At 43.4% G+C, this 22,619-nt stretch overlaps 1 protein-coding gene across 1 annotated transcript in view; it reads left to right on the plus strand.

Moving 5' to 3' along the window:
* Nucleotides 1-22,619, plus strand: part of MPZL1 (myelin protein zero like 1) — a 69,284-nt gene that overhangs the window by 40,867 nt on the left and 5,798 nt on the right. Inside the window, exons 2-5 of the mRNA XM_068541196.1 lie at nt 5,819-5,985; nt 11,333-11,546; nt 12,287-12,419; nt 14,916-15,018. Coding sequence (XP_068397297.1) covers nt 5,819-5,985; nt 11,333-11,546; nt 12,287-12,419; nt 14,916-15,018 — 617 coding nt within the window. The remainder of the gene's footprint in view (nt 1-5,818; nt 5,986-11,332; nt 11,547-12,286; nt 12,420-14,915; nt 15,019-22,619) is intronic.

Here is a 22,619-nt window from a genome sequence, read left to right on the forward strand (position 1 = left end):
AGAAATGACCCTTAGTGAGTTGATTGCACAAACTTTTTGATTACTTGTCAAATGATTTTGCAGGCTTTTTTCGTTTGAATTGATCTCCTACTTTGAGGGTCATTATCACTCCACTGCTAAATGATACTTGTGGGCAACAAAAGTGGTGCGTTTTAGAAATTTATTTCCCAGAGCACATCAGAAGAAGAGTTGTTTTTGTTTATATGTTTTCTTGCCCTTTGAACTGTAGTGTAACTTAGCAAGATTCCTTCCCCAGGAAGAAAGTAAGCTCAGCTACTGTTACCATTCTGAAGTTTATCTGTAAGTTAATATGTAACTCAGAATCCAAAGCTGGCCAGTTGTAAAAACATGTGTATATCATTTAATCTTTTTATTTCATTTCATTTCATTTCTATGTTTTTATTCCTGAGGCAATTGGTTTTTCCAAGATTCAACAGGAGACTTTTTCCCCCCCATCAATGAGTTTTTAAACTGAAGTTTTAATACTTTTCACAGCGATTTTTGCCACTATACCATAATGGTAAATCTGAGGCTTAAAAAAAAAACTATGTAATATCTTATTCAGACTGGGAGTCCAGTCTACAGTGACATGGGATGACATGGATTAGAACAATAGTTTCTCTACATCTCAGTGCTCTTTATATTTGCGTTCTTTAGCCATTTTAACTAGCCCCTTAAAACTCTCTTTTATGACTCTGAAGACAAGCCATCTGAATTTCACAATAATTTTACTATGTACTTCCATAATATCCCTAGTCACTTAAAAAAAAAAAAGAAAAGGCTGACAAAGCAAACCATTCCCAATTGTTTAAGAAACCAGTGAATTCATCCCTGGCTTGGGCTGCATGAAATGTAGTCTGAGGGGGAGATCTGTGCTTTCCTTCTCTTTCCCCACATAGGAGAAACCTTGCTGGCGTTCATGCTCATTGCAGTTGATCAGAAACTGCTGTAAGCGCTTTGGGCTTCTATGATGCGCGTGGTAACCACATGCAGTTTTAAGTACGGATCTCTGCTGAAACTTCTCCCCGAGATCAGCTGTGCAGAGCACCTGACTCCCAGCAGTTCTCTTGGTTGAACGCCCTTCTCTCAGCTCTCATGTCATCATGACTTCCTGTCTCCTAGTCCACAGCACTCTCTGTCCTGGGGGCTCTCATCACAGGCAGAGGAGCAACAAGGTGACAGCGTGGCTGCTCAGCATGTTTAGGGAGGAAGCGTAGGAGATGAAGTGTGAGAGGTGGCCGGGGGCTAGCTTACATCAGGCTCTGTGGGTCACTGTGAGGACCTAGACCTGATCCTGGCTGATGTGGGGAACTTGGAGGGTTTTGAGCAGAGGAGAGATAAGATCTGACTTGCATTTTACCAAGATCTCTCTGGCCTCTCCGTGGATTGGCTGCAGTTAAGTGGATGAGGTGGAAGAGAGAACCAGCTTAGGAAGTCATGGAAATCACCTGAGTGAAAGATGATGATGGCCTGAACCAAGATGGTAGCACTGAAAGAGCATGGAGAGATCAACTTCTAGATATGTTTTTCGTAGAGACGCATGTTTTGTGACGGCTTAGAGGTAAGTTGTGAGAAAGAGAGTTGTCCAGAGCTTTGGCCTCAGCCACTGGAAGTCTGGAGTTGTCCTTTACTGAAATGGAGAAGCCCATGGAAGGGCAGGTTTGGAGGTGGGAATCAGGGCTTCAATCTTGACATTGTTAAATTTAAGATGCCAGTTAGATCCAAGTGACATTGCTGGATAAACATTTGAATACGTATGCACGTGTGTGTGTGTGTGTGTGTGTGTGTGTACAGGTATCATTGGCATTTAGGAGGTATTTAAAGCCCTGAAACTAGATGAGGTTACCAACTTCCCTGGCGGTCCAGTGGTTAGGACTCTGCTTTCTCACTGCAGGGGGTGCAGGTTCCATCCCTGGTTGGGGAACTAAGATCCTGCATGCCGCATGGTGCAGCCAAAATAGATAGATATATAGATGAGGTCACCAAGAGAATGACTGGATAAGAGGTCAGAGGGATGATCTGGGACTGTCCAGCATGTAGAGGTCAGGGGGACTAGAAAAGGAGCAGGTAATGAGATGAGGGGAGAATCAAAAGGGGGTGATGTTTCAGAGGCCAAACTGGAAAAAAAGGAGGGAGTGATCAATCGTATCAAATGCAGGCAGATCAATAAGATGAGATTTGAGAATTAACTGTTGCTTTAGCCACATGGAGGTCATTGGATTCCTTAACAAGAACAGTTTTAGTGGAGTACTGGGGATGAAAGCCTGAACTGGGTTTCTTCAGGAGATAGTGGGAGGAGGGAGACTGTACACAGTGACTACAGACAATTCTTTCAAGATTTACAAGTTAGAGGAGGGCAAAGGGATCTTCGCTGTGGGGCAATGCAGGGTCAAGATTTTTTCCCCCTGAAGTTGGGATATAAATGCATATAATTCTATGGCTGATGGCAGTAACTCAGTAGAGAATGAAATCTTCAGGAGAAAAAGGGAGACTTGCTGGATCAGTGTCCCTAGGTGCGTGAGAGCAGATGAGATCCAGTGCACAGTGGAGAGTAGTGCAGACATTGCCCACATAGGAAGACAGGGCACAGATGCAGAAGGTGAGGGTAGGATGTGGTTGGGGACACAGAGAAGTTAGTTCTCTTGTGATTGCTTCTGTTTTCTTAGGGAAACAGGAAGCACAGTCGTCAGCTGAGCGAGAGAAGCAGGGGGAGGTCCACAGCTGAGGTTAGAGAGGAAAGTATAAAATAGTCATTTAGGAGAGTGGAGCCTAGATGGAGTAGGGAAATGTGGGAGGATTGCTGGGCACCATTAAGAGTCCTCTTTGAAGTTAGCGGTCATGAATTTAAGGTGAAACCAGTCAGCGGGATTGTGTGCTTTTCTCCAGCTATGGTCAGTCACCCTGGTAGAGATGCAGAATGGATAGAGAAGTGCACTTAACCAGAGTTGAGGTCTGGCCGGGCGAATGCGCTGGCGGGAGAGAGAGGCAGGGGAGCTGACGGTGCAGCCAGGGGATGAGTCTTGTGCCGCACCGTGGATGTAATCCGAGCGGGACCAGTGGAGACATGCTGGGGATGAGACAGTAGAAGGATTGGAGGACTGATGGATTCTGGGTTCTAATGTGGCTGAAGGATTGATAAAATCAGGGTATTGGAGGAAATGTTCTGGAAAGTCAGAAGTGGTCAATCAGAGGGTAGAGAGCCTGAAAATTAAGATTGTGGAGGGGGAGCAGGTATTAATGGTAGGGTCTCGGGCAGCGGTTCTCAACCAGGAGCAATTTGCCCCTGAGGAGGGGACATTTGCAGTTGTCTAAGGACACTTTTGGTTGTCACAACTGGAATGAGAAAAGCTGCTAGGACACCTAGTAGAGGTCAGGGATGCTGCTAAACATCCTATAACGCCCAGGCAAGCCCCACAGCAAAGACTAATCTGGCCGGATTGTCAATAGTGCCACGGTTGAGAAGCCCTGGGCTAGGGCATGATTATGGGAATTAGCAGCTGGGATCGGCCTGAGGATAAGATCGTTGGAGAAGATAAGATAAACAAAGAGATCAGGGTTTTGGAAGGTTCTTCCTATGACTAATGGAAGCTCCAAGAATTATGACAAGAGTGGGAGAAAGAGCCAGGGACAAGAGGAAGTTAACTAGCTATGTATGGAGTTATTTTATTTTTCTGCAACTGGCTGATTGGCTGGAGTTGGAATTCATTTTCCTGGCTCTAAGAGCTGCATGTCCAAATTAGCCAAAGAGTGGTGGTATGTTGTTGTTTTTAAAAGCCACTTGTTTCTTAACCAGCTTTAGCATAATTAAATTGTCTGTCTTAAATAGATTGTCTAAAAGCCCATTTAGGCATTTGGTTGGTCTTTTTGGTCAAAATTCCATGACTGTAAACTTGGGCACTTGGCCTAGTTGCATCATTAAATAACATCTCAGGGTAACAGTTCTTGCAGCCAGGCCTTGTGGCAGGGATCTGGTTTGAGAAAATCCTTGAGAAACTTTATTTGTTGACTTTAAAGACTGTGGCTTTCCTTGCAGTGCTCATCCCAGTGGAGAAAACTAGTCAAAATCACACAGAGTAAATAAGGGTTACAAACCAGTGCTGCTTCCTGGAATAAACTGGTCAGATTGTCCAGTTTTATGCTTTGTCCTTCATTTTGAACCCAAGTGCCCTGGGGCTGCTTTTCTGCCTACCCACAATAGCAAGGAACTGTCTTTTGTTGGCTTCTTGTTTAAAAGAAGGGCTTGTTTTGAGGTTTGGACCACGAATAATAATCCATTGTTCCGTATAATAATAATCCACCCTCTTTAGCAGAAAAAAATCTGCTTGATGCAGTGTGGCTATCAGTTTATTTAGAAGAATGGCCAAAAGTGCCCATTGTGTCGTGAGGATAAACATTTGGAAGATGGTTAGGAGGAATGGGGGAGTACTCTTGTTCTCCTTGGCCTGGAGTCATAGTTAAGACCTCAGGAAGAAAAAATTCTGAATATGACCGTCAGTCCTGGGTGACAATACCCCTCCTTATTCTGCTTGTCTGTTACATTCTAAGAATAGTTGGAACACTGCAGATAGGGATTCTCTCCTGACTATTTCTTTAAAAAAAAACCTTGTTTTGAAAATGGGTGTTTTTAATCTCTTCTATATTAGCTCTAATTGCTTCCACTTTTAGGCCAAATAAGTTTCTTTCTAACCTTCTTTAGTCCATGAAAGGGTCTCTTTTTGCGTGAAGATTATTTTATTTTAGCAGGAATCCTTAATAATTCCTGCAGTTGCCTCTGATTATAGATCTCGGAAAAAGAGCTATTTTTATATGCCAAGTGATAGACATTTTAATTACTACTTCCTGGGCTTAGGCTATCTGAAAAAAACTCAGTGAGTAAATGAATATGTGACCCAGTGTGGTCAGTTATTTCTTGAGTACACATGTGTCTAGCACACTGAAATCCAGAGGTAGGTAAGATTTCACTAATGAAAGCAAGATATGTTATGCTTTTTTTTTTTTTTTTTTTTTGCCTTAAATACCTTATAGGAAAAGGGTTAGTTAAATAATAAACATGGCTTTAAAATAAAGTGATATCTTACCTAAAACAATTTTAATTGCTTTATATATGGAAGATGAGAAAAGATCAACTTGATACAAATTGAAATGTAGCAGGTGAATGTGAGAACTATTTAAAGAAGTAAAAATATGGCCTCCACATCATTAAAAACAGACCATCAGAGAAGCATGGTGAGATGTCCTTCAGTAGATGAATGGATAAACTGTAGTACATCGTACAAAGGATATTATTCAGCAATAAAATGAAATGGGCTTTCATGCCACAAAATGACATGGAGGAAGCTTAAATTAATATTCCTAAGTGAGAGAAGCCAATCTGAAAAGGCTACATTTACTGAATGATTCCAAATATAGAATATTCTTGACGTTAGTGCTACACTAATGCAAGATGTTAATAATAGGGGAAACTGGGGTTTGGGGGAAGCGAGAGAGAATATATGGGAACTCCCTACTTTCTGCAAACCTCAAACTGCTCTGAAAAATAGTCTATTAATTCAAAAGAGAACATAAATATTAGGTATAACTGAACCAGTAAAAATGTCTTCTTATTGGAAAACAGAAATCCCAGACTCTCAGCGGTTTAGTTTGTAGGAAGTACCTGGCTATATAATATTCTGCCAGAAATGTATAGTACACAGTGGTGAAGGATTACTGTATACATCTTGTAACGTTCTTGTATCTTTTCTTTGTCCTCTGATAAATATGCACAGTGGTATTCATGCTAAATCCTACTCTTAAGCTTTCCTTGTTCCTTTCTCTCCAGTGACTGCTGGTGTATCGGCCCTGGAGGTGTATACACCAAAAGAAATCTTCGTGGCAAATGGGACACAAGGGAAGCTGACCTGCAAGTTCAAGTCTACTAACACAACGGGCACATTGACCTCAGTCTCCTGGAGCTTCCAGCCAGAGGGGACTGACACCACTGTGTCGGTAGGAATGCTTGTTTGCTCTCCGCTGGTCGCTGGTCGTACCTCACGGGGTTCTTTACTGCTCTAGTGTGATTAATGACCCATTCTTCTGATTGCGCACTTGCAAAATGAGTGAGTTTGTTATCTATTAGAGACTTCAAGGCCCGTCTCTTGCTTGAGACTCTCCAAAAAAATAAGTTCGGCATCTCTTAAATGCAGCTTCTTATCTGTATTGATACTGATATTGATATCTCTATCTATCTGTCAATATACTGGGTTGGAATGTATGCCTGATTTCCAAATGTTTGAGTGGACCTGTGTCCCTCAGGATTTATAAAAAGGAAGGCCCCCTGGGTGTTGTGTCTGAATAGGAAGGAAAGGTGAGGTAAAGTCAGAGATTACAAATTTATATGACTTCCTCACTGGGTCCAGTTGGGTATGGTTCTGGGTAAAACAGTCCCAGAGTGAGTGAGCAGGAACCCATACAAATGTCATGGGGAAGCAGAGTCAGAGGCGTTCTGTTGCTTCCCATAAATATGGCATCAACGTGGATCATGTATCCTATAGATGCAAAATTAAACACACAGATTTACCCAGGAGAGTCCAAAGAATTATTTAAATTTGTGAAGATTTCCCACTGACATCTTTTGCCAGACTAGAAGTGAGGGACATTGTTTTATCTATAGAAAGTAAAGCATCATCAGGAAGACACCCAGATGCTCTTTCCTTCAAAGAGCAGTTTTACTTATGCTCAAAACATTCTTGTCATGTGGGTCAAAGCAGGTTTACATACCCCAAGCCTTAATATTAAGAACATGCTGTATTTCTTTTTTTTAATAAATTTATTTATTTATTTATTTTTTTATTTTTGGCTGCGTTGGGTCTTCGTTGCTGCACGCGGGCTTTCTCTAGTTGCGGTGCGCGGGTTTCTCATTGAGGTGGCTTCTCTTGTTGCGGAGCACGGGCTCTAGGCGTGCGGGCTTCAGTCGTTGTGGCACATGGGCTCAGTAGTTGTGGCTCACGGGCTCTAGGGCACAGGCCCAGCAGTTGTGGCGCACGGGCTTAGTTGCTCCGCGGCATGTGGGATCTTCCCGGACCAGGGCTCGAACCCGTGTCCCCTGCGTTGGCAGGCAGATTCTTAACCACTGTACCACCAGGGAAGTCCAAACATGCTGTCTTTCTGATTAATGTTTTTAGCTAATCAATTTATACTTACACACCAATCTGATTATAGTTAATTCCAGAATGTTCAGTTACTGATGCAGGATCCTTTAACTCCCAAATGTCAGGGCATAGTTAATAAGATGAGCAGGATGCTCTTCATTTTTATAGATTTTCAGGAGAAGGAAAAATCAAGCCCAACATACCAGATATGGCTTTTCTGGTCCATGGAATTAGGGTCCACATGTCTAAAACAGAGCTCTTCTTTTCTCCCCTCTGTTTCCCTTCTGTGCTAGTTCTTTTTGGGTATTTATGTTCTTCTAGGGACCTGATTCTTTTTTTAAATCTTGAGTTTTGTTTGGGGGGCGGGGTTTGTCCTTCCCTTCTACTCCTCACACCCACCCTGAGAAATAAGAACGTTTGCTGGCTCTTCCTACTTCGTTTCTGGCATCTAGCTTTTTGTCAGCCTTCCTGCTTCTCCGCTCTCCATTAAGTGATAAAAACTGTGCCGGGACTTGTGCGGCAACCCCCTTGGTTATTCCTCCACTTCAAATTATCCATCTTTCAACCCAGTCCTACAGTCTACCAGGTGCCTTGTCTTAAAACAGTTCTTTCACCTCACCACTGCCCTAGTCAGAATCCTCATAGTTTCCCATTGCAAACAGTGCTTGTCTGTTCTAGCCCCACTTCTGTTCTCTCATGTGATCTCCTTCAGTCGAGTAAAAAGTGCTTTATGCTTTGTTTTTCCACTTCTGAACTCTTGCCATTTAAGTTGTATCCCATCTTCACATTGTGATCCCTCCATAAGACCTCTTTTGACCTTTTTAGCTCTTCTTAAAAACTCCCTGCCCATGTTATCTGGGCCACTCCTGAGAGAGAACGTCCCTTGCTATGACAGTTTTTCTCTTCTTTATCTTGAATGTAAGCATTTTGAGGGTAGAGATCTATCTTACACCTTTGGCGTCCCTCATGGTTTTAGCACTGTGGCTTTTACTTAATAAATGTTGGTCGATAAGGAGATCTAGTCCCTTTTTGTGTGTGAGTTTTTTTACTGTTTCATTTCTCTCTTTCTTACTGGTTTGACCAAAGCGTTATTAATCAGTGCAGTTCAGCAAACATATACAGTTCCTGTGATGTGCTAAGTGTGGAGGAGCACAGAGAGAAATACAGCTTGTGCCCTGCCTTCAGAGGGCACCCAGTCTGATGAGGGAGAGGTTTGCGGAGGCCCAAAGGTGGGAAAGAGTGTAGTGTAGGTCTATGTTGCTGCTTCAGAAGTGCTTCAGGGGATATTTGTAGATGAGGTAGGAAGGAAAGCAGAGACCAGATGACAGAAGGACTTGTTTGCTAAGCTAAGAGTTTATGGTTTATTTCCTGGTAAAGAAGAGAGGTGAAGGGTTTGGGGCAGGCGAGATATGATCAGAGGCATTAAATAATGGAAATAGCTTAAGCTTTGAATTCTGTCTCCGAGACCTGTGACCTTGAGTAAGTCACTAAGGTTTTTCTGGGCCTCTTTCCTCACTTGCCAAATATCTGGCAGGTGATTCTCACCTTGCAGCGTGGTTATGAGTGTCAGAGCGTTATTTTTCATGGTATTTCACATTTCTGCCCATCTTACAAGCGGAGGCCCTGGCTGCCTGTCTTGTTCAGTGACTAGCTTTGGAAGGCAGAAGACGGTGTCTCCCTCTGGAGCAGAGGACTGGTTTGCTTACTGTCCACGATAGTAATATGTCTCCCTTTGGGGCCATTATAAAAGATTTGGGTTTCCTAAGCTTGGGGCTCCTCAGCTGTGATACCGAGCCTCTGCACGCACAACATCCACCCAAGCCCCTCCATGCCGTCCCTATGGGCCTTGGGGGGGAGGGGCCACAGATAAAAACATGCTGCCGGCTGTTTGTAAGTAATAGGGTCCTTTGTCTCCAAGACTTCTTCATGAGAACAAAGACTTCCCAGGAGTCTTGTGTCTACTGCCAGCATCTGTGAACCTGTGGCCGACTTGCAGGGAGGGTAAAATCTCAGAGCCTTCATAGTTCCTAACAAGCATTAGTTATATTAAACACAGGGTATATATTTGATAAATGGTTTTTAATTTTTTTTTCCCCAATAATCATTTAGGCATTGTGGAGGATGGATTAGAGGAGCTTGAGACCAGTTAAGAGGTCATAGCCCAAGATGATGAGGACATAAAAATCAGGTATTATCAGTGGGAATTAAATAGAAAAGAGAAACTTAGGAGATGGAATTGACAGGATTGGGGATTTTTTTTTTCTTTAAAGATGTATTTATTATTTATTTATTTAATTTATTTTTGGCTGCATCAGGTCTTAGCTGAGGCATGCAGGATCTTCGCTGAGGTATGCGGGATCTTTCGTTGTGGTGCACGGGCTTCTCTCTAGTTGTGGCGTGCGGGTTTTCTCTTCTCTAGTTGTAGCGCGCAGGCTCCAGGGCGTGTGGGCTCTGTAGTTTGCGACATGCGGGCTCTAGTTGAGGCGCGTGAGCTCAGTAGTTGTGGAGCGCGGGCTTAGTTGCCCCGCGGCATGCGAGATGCTAGTCCCCCGACCAGGGATTGAACCCGCATCCCCTGCATTGGAAGGTGGATTCTTCACCACTGGACCACCAGGGAAGTCCCAGGATTGGGAAATTAATTGGATGGGAAGGAAGACAGAAGAATTAACGGTAACTCCAAAATTTATGGTTTGGGAGACTGGTATGTAGCCATCAGTCAAGATGAGATACACAGGTAGAAGATGGAGTTTATAGGAGAAGGTGGCAGACTTGGAGGGTGGAGGCAGCTGACTGAGTAGGCAGTTGGATTAGGGGTCTAGAGCTGCAGGAAGCGCTATGCGTGAGAGAGGTTTGCGAGTTAACAAAATTGTAGATGGCCATTAAATCGTAGGAATGGATGAGATTGCACAGGGGTTTTCAGCTTCCACAAAAGGTTCTGAAAATGTTGTGTTTGGATTGCCAGTGCAGCTGATTGGTTGACTAACGCTCATTTCCACCACCCTCCCCAACCCCACTATCGCCCCATCTGTGACTCCGAACAAAGACATCCAGCCTCCAGCAGAGCTGCTTGGATTGAAGCCACATGTCAGGATAGATCCCCACCCACCAGGCCTGACCTTACTTCCAGGGGGCTGGGTTTGACAAAGTTACTTTGAGAAATGAGTTCCTTTGCTGAAAGCAGGTCTGGGGAGAGAGTGAGAGTGGAAAGAGAAAGGGGCTAAAGGCTGAAGCTGCAAAGGCGGACGAGAACATTTTGGGTTGTCTGGGTTGTGTTCCTTTCACATATCCATGACTTTTCTGTAGGAAACCAATAAGTAAGACTGGGTAACCCATCAGATTAACTGATCTGTGATATTTAGGCTTCTTTTTCTTTTTTTTTTAAATTTATTTTTATATTTATTTTTGGCTGTGTTGGGTCTTCGTTTCTGTGCGAGGGCTTTCTTCAGTTGCAGCGAGCGGGGGCCACTCTTCATCGCGGTGCGCGGGCCTCTCACTATCGCGGCCTCTCTGGCTGCGGAGCACAGGCTCCAGACGCGCAGGCTCAGTAGCTGTGGCTCACGGGCCCAGTTGCTCCGCGGCACGCGGGATCCCCCCAGACCAGGGCCCGAACCCGCGTCCCCTGCATTGGCAGGCAGACTCCCAATCACCGCGCCACCAGGGAAGCCCTAGGCTTCTTTTTCTTGATGCTTTGCGTATCTTAGTGGTACGTTTTGTGAGTTAAGGCTGAAACCTTTGGATTCACTGGGCTTAGTCGTGGTGTCCATCAGAGAATTGGCTTTGAAGAGTCAGGTGGTCCTGACTTTGACTCTGGATCCACCACCTATTGTCTTTGTGACCTTGGGCAAATGGTTTCTTTGAGTCTCCATTTCCTTATTATAAAAATATGGGTGGTAATTGCTATACCACTGGGCTATTGAGAGGTTTAGAGAGAATGTACACATTTATTTCTCCAACTGAAACAGGGTTGAACTCCATGATTTCTAAATCCCTGTCTGGCTTAGGTTCTATAGCTTGAGATTTGTAATATGATGTGGCATTTCTTTCTGGATGAAGTCTTTTTTTTCACGTCCTTCTACTCCGCCATCTTGATTGGAGCTCCTCGGATGAAGTCTTTTTTTAAAAGAACCCTTCACAGCATGCCTATAATAGAGCTTAGAACTTCTACCTTTGAGAATAGCTCACGTGTTCTTTTTTTCTAATTGCAGTTTTTCCACTACTCCCAAGGGCAAGTGTATGCCGGGAATTATCCACCATTTAAGGACAGAATCAGCTGGGCTGGAGACCTCGACAAGAAAGATGCATCAATCAACATAGAAAATATGCAGTTTATACACAATGGCACCTACATCTGTGATGTCAAAAATCCTCCTGACATTGTTGTCCAGCCAGGACACATTAGGCTTTATGTTGTAGAGAAAGGTACTTCCTTGAGTATTTTTGCAGTAATGATACAGTCCCCTTTATCTCATGCTTAGTTAGAGAACAAGAGTTACATTTCAGGGTGTGTTTGGAAGGGGTATTTCTGCCATACAGTTATGCTGCCTGTTTCCATCGACCTGTGGCTCTACCGAACATGCCTGGGGGTCAGGGAACTCATTCCAACTGGAGTGGCTGATTTCTCCGTTTATATACCTGCTGTCTGGAGCATATTGATCAGATTAAAGGAGTATGAATTTTTCACTGTTAAGTAGAAGTAAGACCAGATTCATTATAGTTGGATGGGGTGAGTATTGGGAAAGAAGGAGATTAATATTGTTTTAATATTCTCCAGGAGAAAGCTTTAACATTGGCAGAAACAGTATAGCTATTTCTTCACCTTTTTTGGAGAATAAGCAGGAAACGCAGGTTCTGCTGTCTCATTTCGAGACAAAGTCTGCTTTGTTGGAGAATAGATTGAGGTAAATTCACATCCCCAGCTTTTCTTTGATTTTAGAGCATTGAGAGGGATTATGTATATAGAAATGTTTTTAGTTCTAAAGCTCATTCTTTATCAGCTAATGTTCCTCTGTCATCAATTAGGTACTAGGATCTCATAATTTGGATAATAAAATGGTGTATGGTAATTGCTAAAGGAAGACACTTGTTTATTAACTTAATACAATTCCATTTCTTCTCTCCGTCGCAATGTACCTTAAACCTATTTTGTTCTTTCTCTCTAGAGATTGTGCCCGCGTTTCCAGTTTGGGTGGTGGTGGGTATAGTTACTGCTGTGGTCCTAGGTCTCACTTTGCTCATCACCATGATTCTGGCTGTCCTCTATAGAAGGAAAAACTCTAAACGGGATTACACCGGGTAAGGAGCTCTGCTTTTGGGGGGAAGGGTGGAGGGAAGGAATCAGAGTTTATGCAAACTTGTGTATGTGTTACGGGAAAAGAATTGTGAAGAATTAGCTACTGTTAGCTTTCATGTCGGAATCAAGCCATCTTCTTAGAAGACGTTCTGACGCGGGCAAGCAGAAATCAGTGGCCTGCTGTTAAACGTGGGCTATGACACTAATCCCTGTTTCAGTTTCTTTCTTAGGTTTGGTGAAATGGACTGCTCAGTAGTCTGTGCTCTGTGTTTCAGTATCATCCACTCTGCAATTAGCATTATTAAGCCACAGATATCACTTACCTAATATGAGTTTAATTTGATCTCTAGGTAATAATCTCATAAGGTTCTTCTTTTCAGTTAGGTAAATATAATAATAATAATAGGAGTATGCTGATAAATGACCCCCCACCTGATGTGATGATGCAGGGCTTTTCCTGTTTGTAGTTTGGTAAGGAGGTTTATTGCTTTGACCATTCTCAAATGCATGGCTGGACTTATCCAAGCTGAGTTAATAAGAGTTGAACATCAAAATATACCAGCAATAAAGAAAAGTAGACTTTCGTTCTGTTTGCGGCTTCTCAAAGAGAACACCTTTGAGCATAGGGTGTGTGTCTAATTGAAGGACCCTCTCTTTTTGCCACTCCAGCTGGAAAGCTAGCCTGTATAAGCTTGGTAGAACTCGTGTGGTAAGACTGAGAGCGAGGCTGGGTTTCAGCTGATGTAGCACGAGCTGCGTCCCAGGTGCACGGAAGGGACTGTGGTTGAGAGGGTTGCATGCCCTGGACTCCCTGGCTGGTGGATGGTGGGGACTTCTCGCTTTGGGCTCTGCTGCTCTACTTTTTAGGAGTGCTGTGTTTTAAGGAGTTTAAGAGTTCAAATTCAGATATTATTTGCTTGGAATGTTTCTATTCTGCTGACTGTACCTGCCCCCTTGCATGGTGAGTGGTTTATGATGAAATATAACCGGAGCATTGGTTTTCAACATGAAACTAATCCAGGGTGGTGACATGCCAGTCTCTGTAGTTCATGCTTTTTGGGTTAATAAAGGCACAGAAAAGTGTGCCTTAGAATTCTGCATGGCGTCGTGAATGCTGCTATTCTTCTTACTTTGGTTTTTTTTTCCCCCTCCCCTGCCTTTTCTACCTTGGTGTGCCGGGATCAGATCCTGCCTATCTTCCACTTCTTAAGAAAAGCTGACATAGACGACACATTGGGCCTATAACAGGGCTGGGTCTCCTCTTCCACTCCCACTAGACACATGGTAACTAATCACATTGGCCGTTGCTGTTAATATTCATGTGTATGTATTCAGCCCATCTCCCTTGTTGACAACTAACTAGCCAGCTCTGAGCTAACCCAACAGCTATCATGGTTTGTCCACAAATATGTCACGTGTCTGTGTTAGAAACATGTTGAGTGTACCATCCCAATGAAATTGGGTTGTCAGGTTTTATGGTCATCTGAACATATATGTTCTTCATGTAAAATGCCTTTGTGTGTGTGTGTGTGTGTGTGTGTGTGTGTGTTTTAGTTTTTTTATACTTGAACTGTATTATTACTGAGTTAGACTCTTTGTGTTACAATACTCAAACCATTTTGGTTTGTGGCATATAGCCTCCTGGTTCAGAGAAGGCACAGTTTGCAGAATGCTTTGTATGCTTTGGTCTTAGTAACGACACTTTAAATGTGAGTCTCTCCACACTCCTAAGATTTTTAAAAAGTACATCATAAGGGATTGAAGCTCTGCTTGAAGACACATCCCATTAGGGAATCCCTAATGAGTTACCTCCTGGCATTCACTTTCCCTGGTTCATTTATGAGACAGGGCTTGCTGTTGAAGACCCCGCTGCCCCTGAAGAAGTTCAGCCCGTGTGATGTGGCACCCCACGGTTTCTTATCATCCATGACTTCCCGGATTTTTCTTTGGTTTGGGTTGCGGAATTGGTGGGGAAACAAACTGTGGGGACCTAGGGAATGGAAGGAATGAGATACGCCAAGACTATGAGCCTGGATCTGTATCTGTCATTTTGGAAGCACATTCAGAAGAGGTTTGCCTGTGATGATCACAAGAGCGAATTGCTATCAAGAAGGTGTAGCTTGCTCCTTTAAACCTGTATCCCAAAGGAGGATTTATGGTAGGGGAAAAGGCCAAAGCACCAAAAGGATAAACGTACATTGTAGCCAGCATCCCATCCAGCAGATATCATTGTTGTAAACTGGGGCAAAGAGATTGTACCACATTGGATTCTGTACCTCCCCTGGAGTTAGCTTCACTGACTTGGAAGGATGAGTGTCAGGGATAAAAAATAGTTTCAAGATACGTGATTGTTCTGAGACTCGTTGTCTCGTTGAGCTTTGTCTTTATACATCTGCCACTTCATTTTGTCATCACTTGCATTTCTATATTTTTTGTTTCCGTTTATTTTAATTTTTTTTTTTTTTTTTTTTACATTCTCCAAATTGCCAACTCATCAGCTGCAATACATCAGAGAATGTGTCACCGGTTAAGCAGGCTCCGCGGAAGTCCCCCTCCGACACAGAGGGTCTAGTAAAGAGCCTGCCTTCCGGATCTCACCAGGTAATGGCTGATTGCAGTTCTGCCCACCATGCCATGCTCTGCAGTTTGGTGCTCTGTCACGTCGTGGGCTGTGGGAAAGAATACTGAGCTGTGAGAAACAGAGAGAGAGAGAGAGAGAGAGAGAGCAAGAGAAACAGAGGGGAACGTAAGGGCTGGTTTAGGAGGACCACAGGAAGGTACGCGGAGAAGAATCTGACTTGAGTAAAGGTTTCCACCAAACCACCACACACAGATTGGCCCAAGCAAAAAGTAGGAAATGGCTTTGTTGAGACGTAAATACTTCTTCCTTCATTGCTCAAAGAAATAGAGCTAGTGAACTAGATTCTATACTGAGGTGTTCTATAAGCCATGGAATTCACAGGAAAAAGTTGATTTTGGTGTTGGTAGTAAAACAGAAAAGTTATTCTGTACGAATTCTTTAGGAGAAATTGAAAGTAAACATTTATCTGAATAATTAGTAGGCTCGATGAGCAAGGAAGGGCTTTAGTTTCTACTTCTTGTAGAAAGTACAGAGAAGAAATAACTTTCATTTGGAATTTAGCATGGAATCTGGCATTGAGGTTAATATTGTGTTTTGGCCATGCTGGTGTAACTATAAATGGCGGAAATTCCAGAGCTTAGTACCGATTCTGGTCTTCTGGGGTAGAAAGCATTAGAAGGAACGTGGCCAGTTATAACTTTGCCCTGAGGAGGCGGGATTGAGGGTGTAGTGGGGCGGGTGGATTTAAGAGGAAGTAAAGGAGAACGGTGTTTTGTGGAAGAAATATTCCACAGTCTTAGTTCACAGTTGTCCTACGTGGTGAGGAAACTGAGGCATTGCGATGTTCAATTATTAAAAGCACAGACCCCGTTAGCAACAGAACTGGGGCGAGAACCTAGATTTCTAGGCATTGTCTTTCACAACATCAGGCTCCTTACTCGTTCCTAGTCTGTCTGTCCATCTCTCTCATTCTGTTTGTCTCTCCGTCTGTCTCTCTCTCGGATTATGTCGTATACCTCAGTTCACTAATTTGGATTGTGAATGGGAATAGGGTTGTGAATAAAGGCGTTAGAGTTACAGGTAGGCATAATACCTAAAGAAGCCTTGGAAACTTTCTTCTGTCCTTGAAGTGCCATGGGCGTTGTTCTCCTGTTGAAAACAAACGGGGAGGAAAAAAAAAAGAAACAGTGGACTTTGGACATTGGAAAACAGGTTGTGCAGCACCATGATTCCTAAGAGAAGGGAAACAAATAAGGGGAGCCCTGTGATCGTCCCAGCGTACTCCTCAAGGCATTTTCCAGGCTGCAGTGCTGAGGGGAGAAGAGAAACAGCTTACCTGTCTCACTGAATTGAGGAGGCGGAAATCAAGAGTTTGGGGAGGCCTCCTTATCTTCTTGAGAAAGGATGCACAGCAGATACAAATTCTGAGGCTTCGTATGGTAGGCAGAATAATGACCTCCAAAACATGTCCACATCCTAATCCCTGGAACCTATGGGATATGTTACCTTACCTGTCAAAAGGGACTTTGCAGCAGTGATTACAGATCTTGAGATGGGGAGATTTTCCTGGATTATCCATGTGGGCCAAATGTAATCATAAGGGTTCTTATAAGAGGAAGGCAGAAGGGTGAGAGCCAGAGATTTGAAGATGCTATTCTACTGGCTTTGAAGATGAAGGAAGGGGTCACAAGCCAAGGAATGCAGGCAGCTTCCATAAGCTGGAAAAAGCAAGGAAGCAGATTCTCCCTAGAGCCCCTAGGAGGAATGCAGCCCTGCTGATACCTTGATTTAGCCCAGTGAATCACATTTCAGACTTCTGACCTCCAAAACTGTAAGATAATACATTTGTTTTTAGCAGGTCTAAAATTGTTTCTATTCTCCTCCCTCAAGCTTGACTGATAATCTGGTTGGGTAGGATTCCAGGTTGGAAATCATTTTCCTTCAGCATTTTGAGGCATTGCTGATTTTTGTAGCTTCCAGTGCTAAGAAGTTGATACAGTTCTGATTCCTCCTCCTTCGGGTGGGACCAGTTTTATTCCCCTTCTCTTAGAATCTTTTTTATCCCTCATGCTCTGAAATTTTATAAAATTGTGGGCCTTTTTTGTTCATTGTACTGGCTACTCAGTGGGCTCTTTCAGTCTGAAAACTCTGCCCTTCAGTCTTAGGGTATTGTCTTCCATTATTCTTTGGAAAATTTCCTCCTTCCATTTTCTATCGTCTCTTTTGGAAATTCCTGTTAGCAATTAGATCATCTAGAGCAGTCCTTTCGTTTTCTTAATTTTTTCTGTTTTGCAGTTTCTTCTAGAAAATTTCTGCAACTTTATCTTCCAACTTTTATTAAATATTTAATTTCTGCTATCTTTTTATTTAATTTTCAAGAGCTATTGCTTATTCTCTGGTTCTAATAGCCCGTACTTTTCATGGATGCATTGTCTTATCTCTCTGAGCATATCATTTTTTCTTCTGTTTTATGATTTTTAAAAAATGTTTTCTTCTGGTACTGGATTTTGCTGTTTCTTTTGAATTCCCTTTTTTCTTTTATAATTTTTGTCTTTCATGTTAAAAGCTTTCCTTAAATGCCCAACGATCCTTGCTTACCTGTTCGTATTGAAGGCACTCAGATCTGATCACGAGCTCTTTTCACAGAGACAGAGCTCACTGGGTAGTAGGCTTCACTGTTTGTATAAAGTGCTGGCTGGCTTTCACTGGGGGGACCCCCTAAGTATCGGTTGCTAAGGTCTTTTCTCTTGGGTTAGTCGATTTCTCCAGAAAGAAATCCTCTGATTTCATGCTTGGGAATGGAGCAGAGGAAGGAGAGAGGAGGGCTCCCTGTTCAGTAAGTGGATTTGCCCGCCCTGTCTTCAGCACCAAGACCCCACCCTGCTATGACTGCTGTCCCTGAGTCAGAGATGGGCTCAGCTCTCCTGTGAGTAAACCCCCAGGGTTCTGCCCAGGCCTGACTCTGCGGCGTTTTCTGGAGGTTAGTGAGAAGCAATTCAAGCACTGTGTCAATCTATATTATCATTTTTCAGCATTTGCGGTATGACACCAGGTCAGCTTTGAGAGGAAAGCTGCAGCGTGCCTCACGATCGATTCCTAGGTTATTTCCTTTGCGCTCAGGGCAGGCCCCTGAAGGCCTCTTCTCTAACATGTTGCAAATCAGGGTTTCTGTTCAGTGACATGTACCTGGAGCACCCTTTGTCTTACTTGGTTATTTTTCATCAAGTCATACTGTACCTTTTATTTTTACATAAAAGTTACACAACTTGTTAAAGACATTTTCTGCCTTACCTGTTTCTGGAACTTATAAAGCCTTTGTCGGTCCACACAAGGCTTGGAAGTGGACTGTGTGATTCCCTTGGAGATTTATCTTCCAATTTTTGTTTTATTTAGGTTTGCATTCAGTGGTCAACTTGGAACAGGGGCTGCTATCCTGGGGTTGAAACATTTGCTTCAGATACTCCACAAAATTCCTAAGCGCTACAGGGCCTTAGGTGATGCTGGTGTGTGCTCTTACTTGCCATCACACGCCATCTTCAGTACGTGTATCAGAAACACCTCTGTGTCAGAGCACCAGAGGTTTTTATGGAAGTTGTTCTTACCAGGATCCTTTTGATATATCTTCAGTTGTTCAAACTGAGGCAGAAAAGGTTTCACGGTTTAGGAAAAACTGGCTTGACCTGATATGTTCCTCTTATTAGGTAATTTATGAGATTAAGTACTTTTTGTAAGTTGAGCGCAACCAAAGGTAGCAATTGTTTTGAAGGTTCAGTCATTCCATTGCATGTTCTCTTTGATCACTTCCACACACATTTGAGTGCTCAGCATACTTACAGTGTAAACTGGACGTGGGAAATGCAGGCACGAGTATCACCCAGTCCCTGCCCTCCAGAACCTCAGAGTCCCCTGGGTTGTTCAGGTCATTTTCAGGCTTTTCTATGATATGGAGAATTTTTTTATGTATATATCCTGACAAAACAGCCTTGAGGAAATCTTCGTATTTAGATAGACATCTTAGTGTTTTAAGGGTTAGTGATGTGTTACAAACTAGTATTGACTCTGGGGTTCAGCTCATGGTGTTAGCTTGCGGGGCATTATTTAACTTCCACATCTGTTCCCTTATCTTTGAAATGATGTGTTGGGGCAAGTTGATCTTTAAGCCCCTTCTCATTTTTCCATCGCTAATTATAAGAGTCCATGGTACGCTGTGCCTTATAAGGAGAGGTTTAGGCAGTTGCTGCCCACATATTGCACTCAGATCTGTGAAATGGGTGCATGGTAGGGATATTTGCAGACTACCCCTTGGGACTTTCTTCCAAGGGTTCTATCATGACATGCTCCCTGATCATCAAAACCTTCCATTTTCTATCTGCAGGCGTCATCTGAGAGTCTAATAGCATTAGTCATTACTATTTGGACGAATAAATAACTCAAAGTTATTTTATCAGAAGAGAAAGAATACTAGTGCTGCAGGAAGGAAATTTACAAAAGATGAAACATGATAGCCAGGCAGGGCATTAAGTGCACTATATTACTCATCTGTCTTTGGCCACTATTTTTGTTATAATTGGAAGACTGGTAACAGAAGACTTGACTAAAAGTACCTTTAACAGTAAGAAGGGACTTCCCTGGTGGCACAGTGGTTAAGAATCCGCCTGCCAATGTAGGGCACACGGGTTCGATCCCTGGTCCGGGAGGATCCCACATGCCGCGGAGCAACTAAGCCCGTGTGCCACAACTGCTGAGCCTGCGCTGTAGAGCCTGTGAGCCACAGCTACTGAGCCCGTGTGCCTAGAGCCTGTGTTCCGCAACAAGAGAAGCCACCACAGTGAGAAGCCCGCACACTGCAACAAAGAGTAGCCCCCGCTCGCCGCAACTAGAGAAAGCCCACGGGCAGCAACAAAGACCCAATGCAGCCAAAAATAAATAAATAAAATAAATAAATAAATTTAAAAAAAAAAAAAAACAGTAAGAAGTTTATTAACTCACAAGAGGCCCAGCAATGTCGTTAAGACTCAGGTTCTTCCCATTTTATTCCTTCATCCTCTGCATATTGTCTTTGTTCTCAGGCTCCTTCCCTCAGCCTCAGAATGGCTGCCATGGTTTCAGGCAGTTCATGAAAAAATGCACCTGAGCTGAATTCCTAGAGCTGAATCTCCTCCCAGGTGGTTTTTATATGGAGGAAAATCTTTACCTGAGGCCCCCCCAGCAAACTTTTCCTAGTCGCCTTGGCAGAGTGGGTCACATGCTGATGCCCTTTCCAGTCACCTGCAGGGGGACAGCAGTTATGATCGGCTTCACCCCTGGGGGCAGGGGAGAACGGGGTCGTTTACCTGAGCGAAGGAAAGGTGCACACCAGAACCAAATTAGGGCTCTTCCCGCAAACAGAGTGGGAAGTTGAGTTGGGAAGGGTGTTAGGTAGGCGCTACCTAGAGTCTGGAGTATTCTGGCATTAGGGAAAAGATAAGTACAAATCTTTCTTTGCAACGCTTAGCTTTGAATGACATTGGTTTCAAATAATTTTTGTGAATATATCTTACAAACAGTTGGTTTTCTAGATCCTTTTCTGGAAGTGGTTAATGCTTTGTATACAAAAGGCAAGTGGGAATTCCCGGGCGGTTCAGTGGTTAGGACTCCATGCCTCCAGTGCAGGGGGTATGGGCTTGATCCCTGGTTGGGGAACTAAGATCTCGCATGCCATGTGGTGCAGTCAAAAAAAAAAAAAAAAAAAAAGGAGGGGAGGGGCAGGTATTTATGGAGGACAGTGAGTGGAACAGTTATGTATTTGTCAACTATAGTCTATAGATATGTAATGTCTCCAGAAGTACAACATGTGCATTAGTTCATTTAGTCCTCACAACAGCCCTGTGAGGTAAGTTCTTTTACTGTCCCTATTTTACACGTGAAGAAACTGAGGCTTAGTTAGGTTGAGTCACTTGCTCGAGGTCAGTAGTTAGTGGAAGAGCTGGTATTAGACCCCGATCTGTGTGTGGCTCTAAGGCATGTATTTGTTCTACCCTGCCTGTCCAGTTCTTTTCAACTTCGTTTTGATAATCAGTTTCATTTATCGCCAAGAATGTCACAAGATACACATCTGTTTCACATCTGTATTTGGTGATGTGAAATAAATACTGAAAATGTGCTTTGTGGACAGTCAATGAGCATGTGGTAAAAACAGATGTTCTCTCTTAGTGATACTTGTGCTAGCTTGTCAGGTGTGAGTCCTCTAGTGCCTGAAGGACCAGATTCAGATTCTAAAGGGCTACAGAGACCATGGAAAGTGTACTTCAGGATATAATAGCTTCCGAGAAATTAATATCTGTTCAGAGATAGGTCTCCTTGCTCTTCCATACCCTCTTTTCCTGGACCCTCTTCCCACACCTTCACCAGTATGTTTTTATATTGGAATAAATTTCATGCAAGTAGAGTTCAGGGGAAATTTCATCTCTAACTGAAACTAAAAGAATAGACCTAGGTCAAGCAATTAGTCTCTTGAAACATTTTCAATAGTAAAGACTATTTGTATAATAAGTAGTTAGGGAAAATATATATGTACAGAGCAATTTTTCACTTGGTTATGGTAATTCTTTGTAGCAACGCCAAAAAAAAAAAAAAAAATGGAGGATGAGGGAAAGGTGAGTGTCAAGATGTACAGTAAAAACAGCTCCGTTAAGGGACTTCCCTAGTGGCGCAGTGGTTAAGAATCCGCCTGCCAATGCTGGGGACACGGGTTCGAGCCCTGGTCCGGGAAGATCCCACATGCCATGGAGCAACTAAGCCCGTGCACCACAGCTACTGAGCCTGTGCTCTAGAGCCTGTGAGCCACAACTACTGAAGCCCATGCGCCTAGAGCCCGTGCTCAGCAACAAGAGAAGCCACCGCAATGAGAAGCCCGCACACTGCAATGAAGAGTAGCCCCCGCTCACCGCAACTAGAGAAAGCCTGCGCACAGCAACGGACTCAACGCAGCCAAAAAAAAAAAAAAAAAAACCAGCTCGGTTAATGTAGGTGTTATTGTTGATATTGTTTTAACTCTCGAACACCCCAAAGTGAATACCTTAGCGATGGCAGGCACATTTCCAAGTTGATCTTGGTTCACTGGCCCCTCCTGAAGTCCTCAGTGGTCTTCTTGGCCCTCAAAGTGTCAAAGTCCTGAGGCATGTCCCACAGAGACCCAGGGTACCTACAGCTGCCAAGTCAACCTCGGAACCCGACTTCAGAGAGCTGTGTTAGATTGAGCTAGATTCATCGGCAGATTCCTGAGCTCCAATTCTGGTGAGAATTCCTCTAGATCCATTCTTTCATCCACCCCTTCATCCAACACCTACAGTCTGCCAAAGACTATTCTAGGCATTTAACAAAGCCCCTGACCTGAGGGCCTTATTACATTCTAAGGGGGAAAGGGAGTGAGGACATTAGATAGTGGGAAGCAATTTGAAGAAACTAAATCCATCAGTAGGAAGGAGTTCCTTTTATCCCTCAGTGTTTTCCCAGTTACTTTCAGCAAATTGTTGCGTTCTCTTGCCGTGAAGGACAATACCGTCTCACATGAAAGACCTTACTGGTGTTTTAACATTTACTGACCGATTCAGAGATTATTCTGTTATTTTTCTTTGTTGCT

Source organism: Eschrichtius robustus, chromosome 3 (assembly GCF_028021215.1).
Source record: "Eschrichtius robustus isolate mEscRob2 chromosome 3, mEscRob2.pri, whole genome shotgun sequence".
Lineage (NCBI taxonomy): Eukaryota > Metazoa > Chordata > Mammalia > Artiodactyla > Eschrichtiidae > Eschrichtius > Eschrichtius robustus.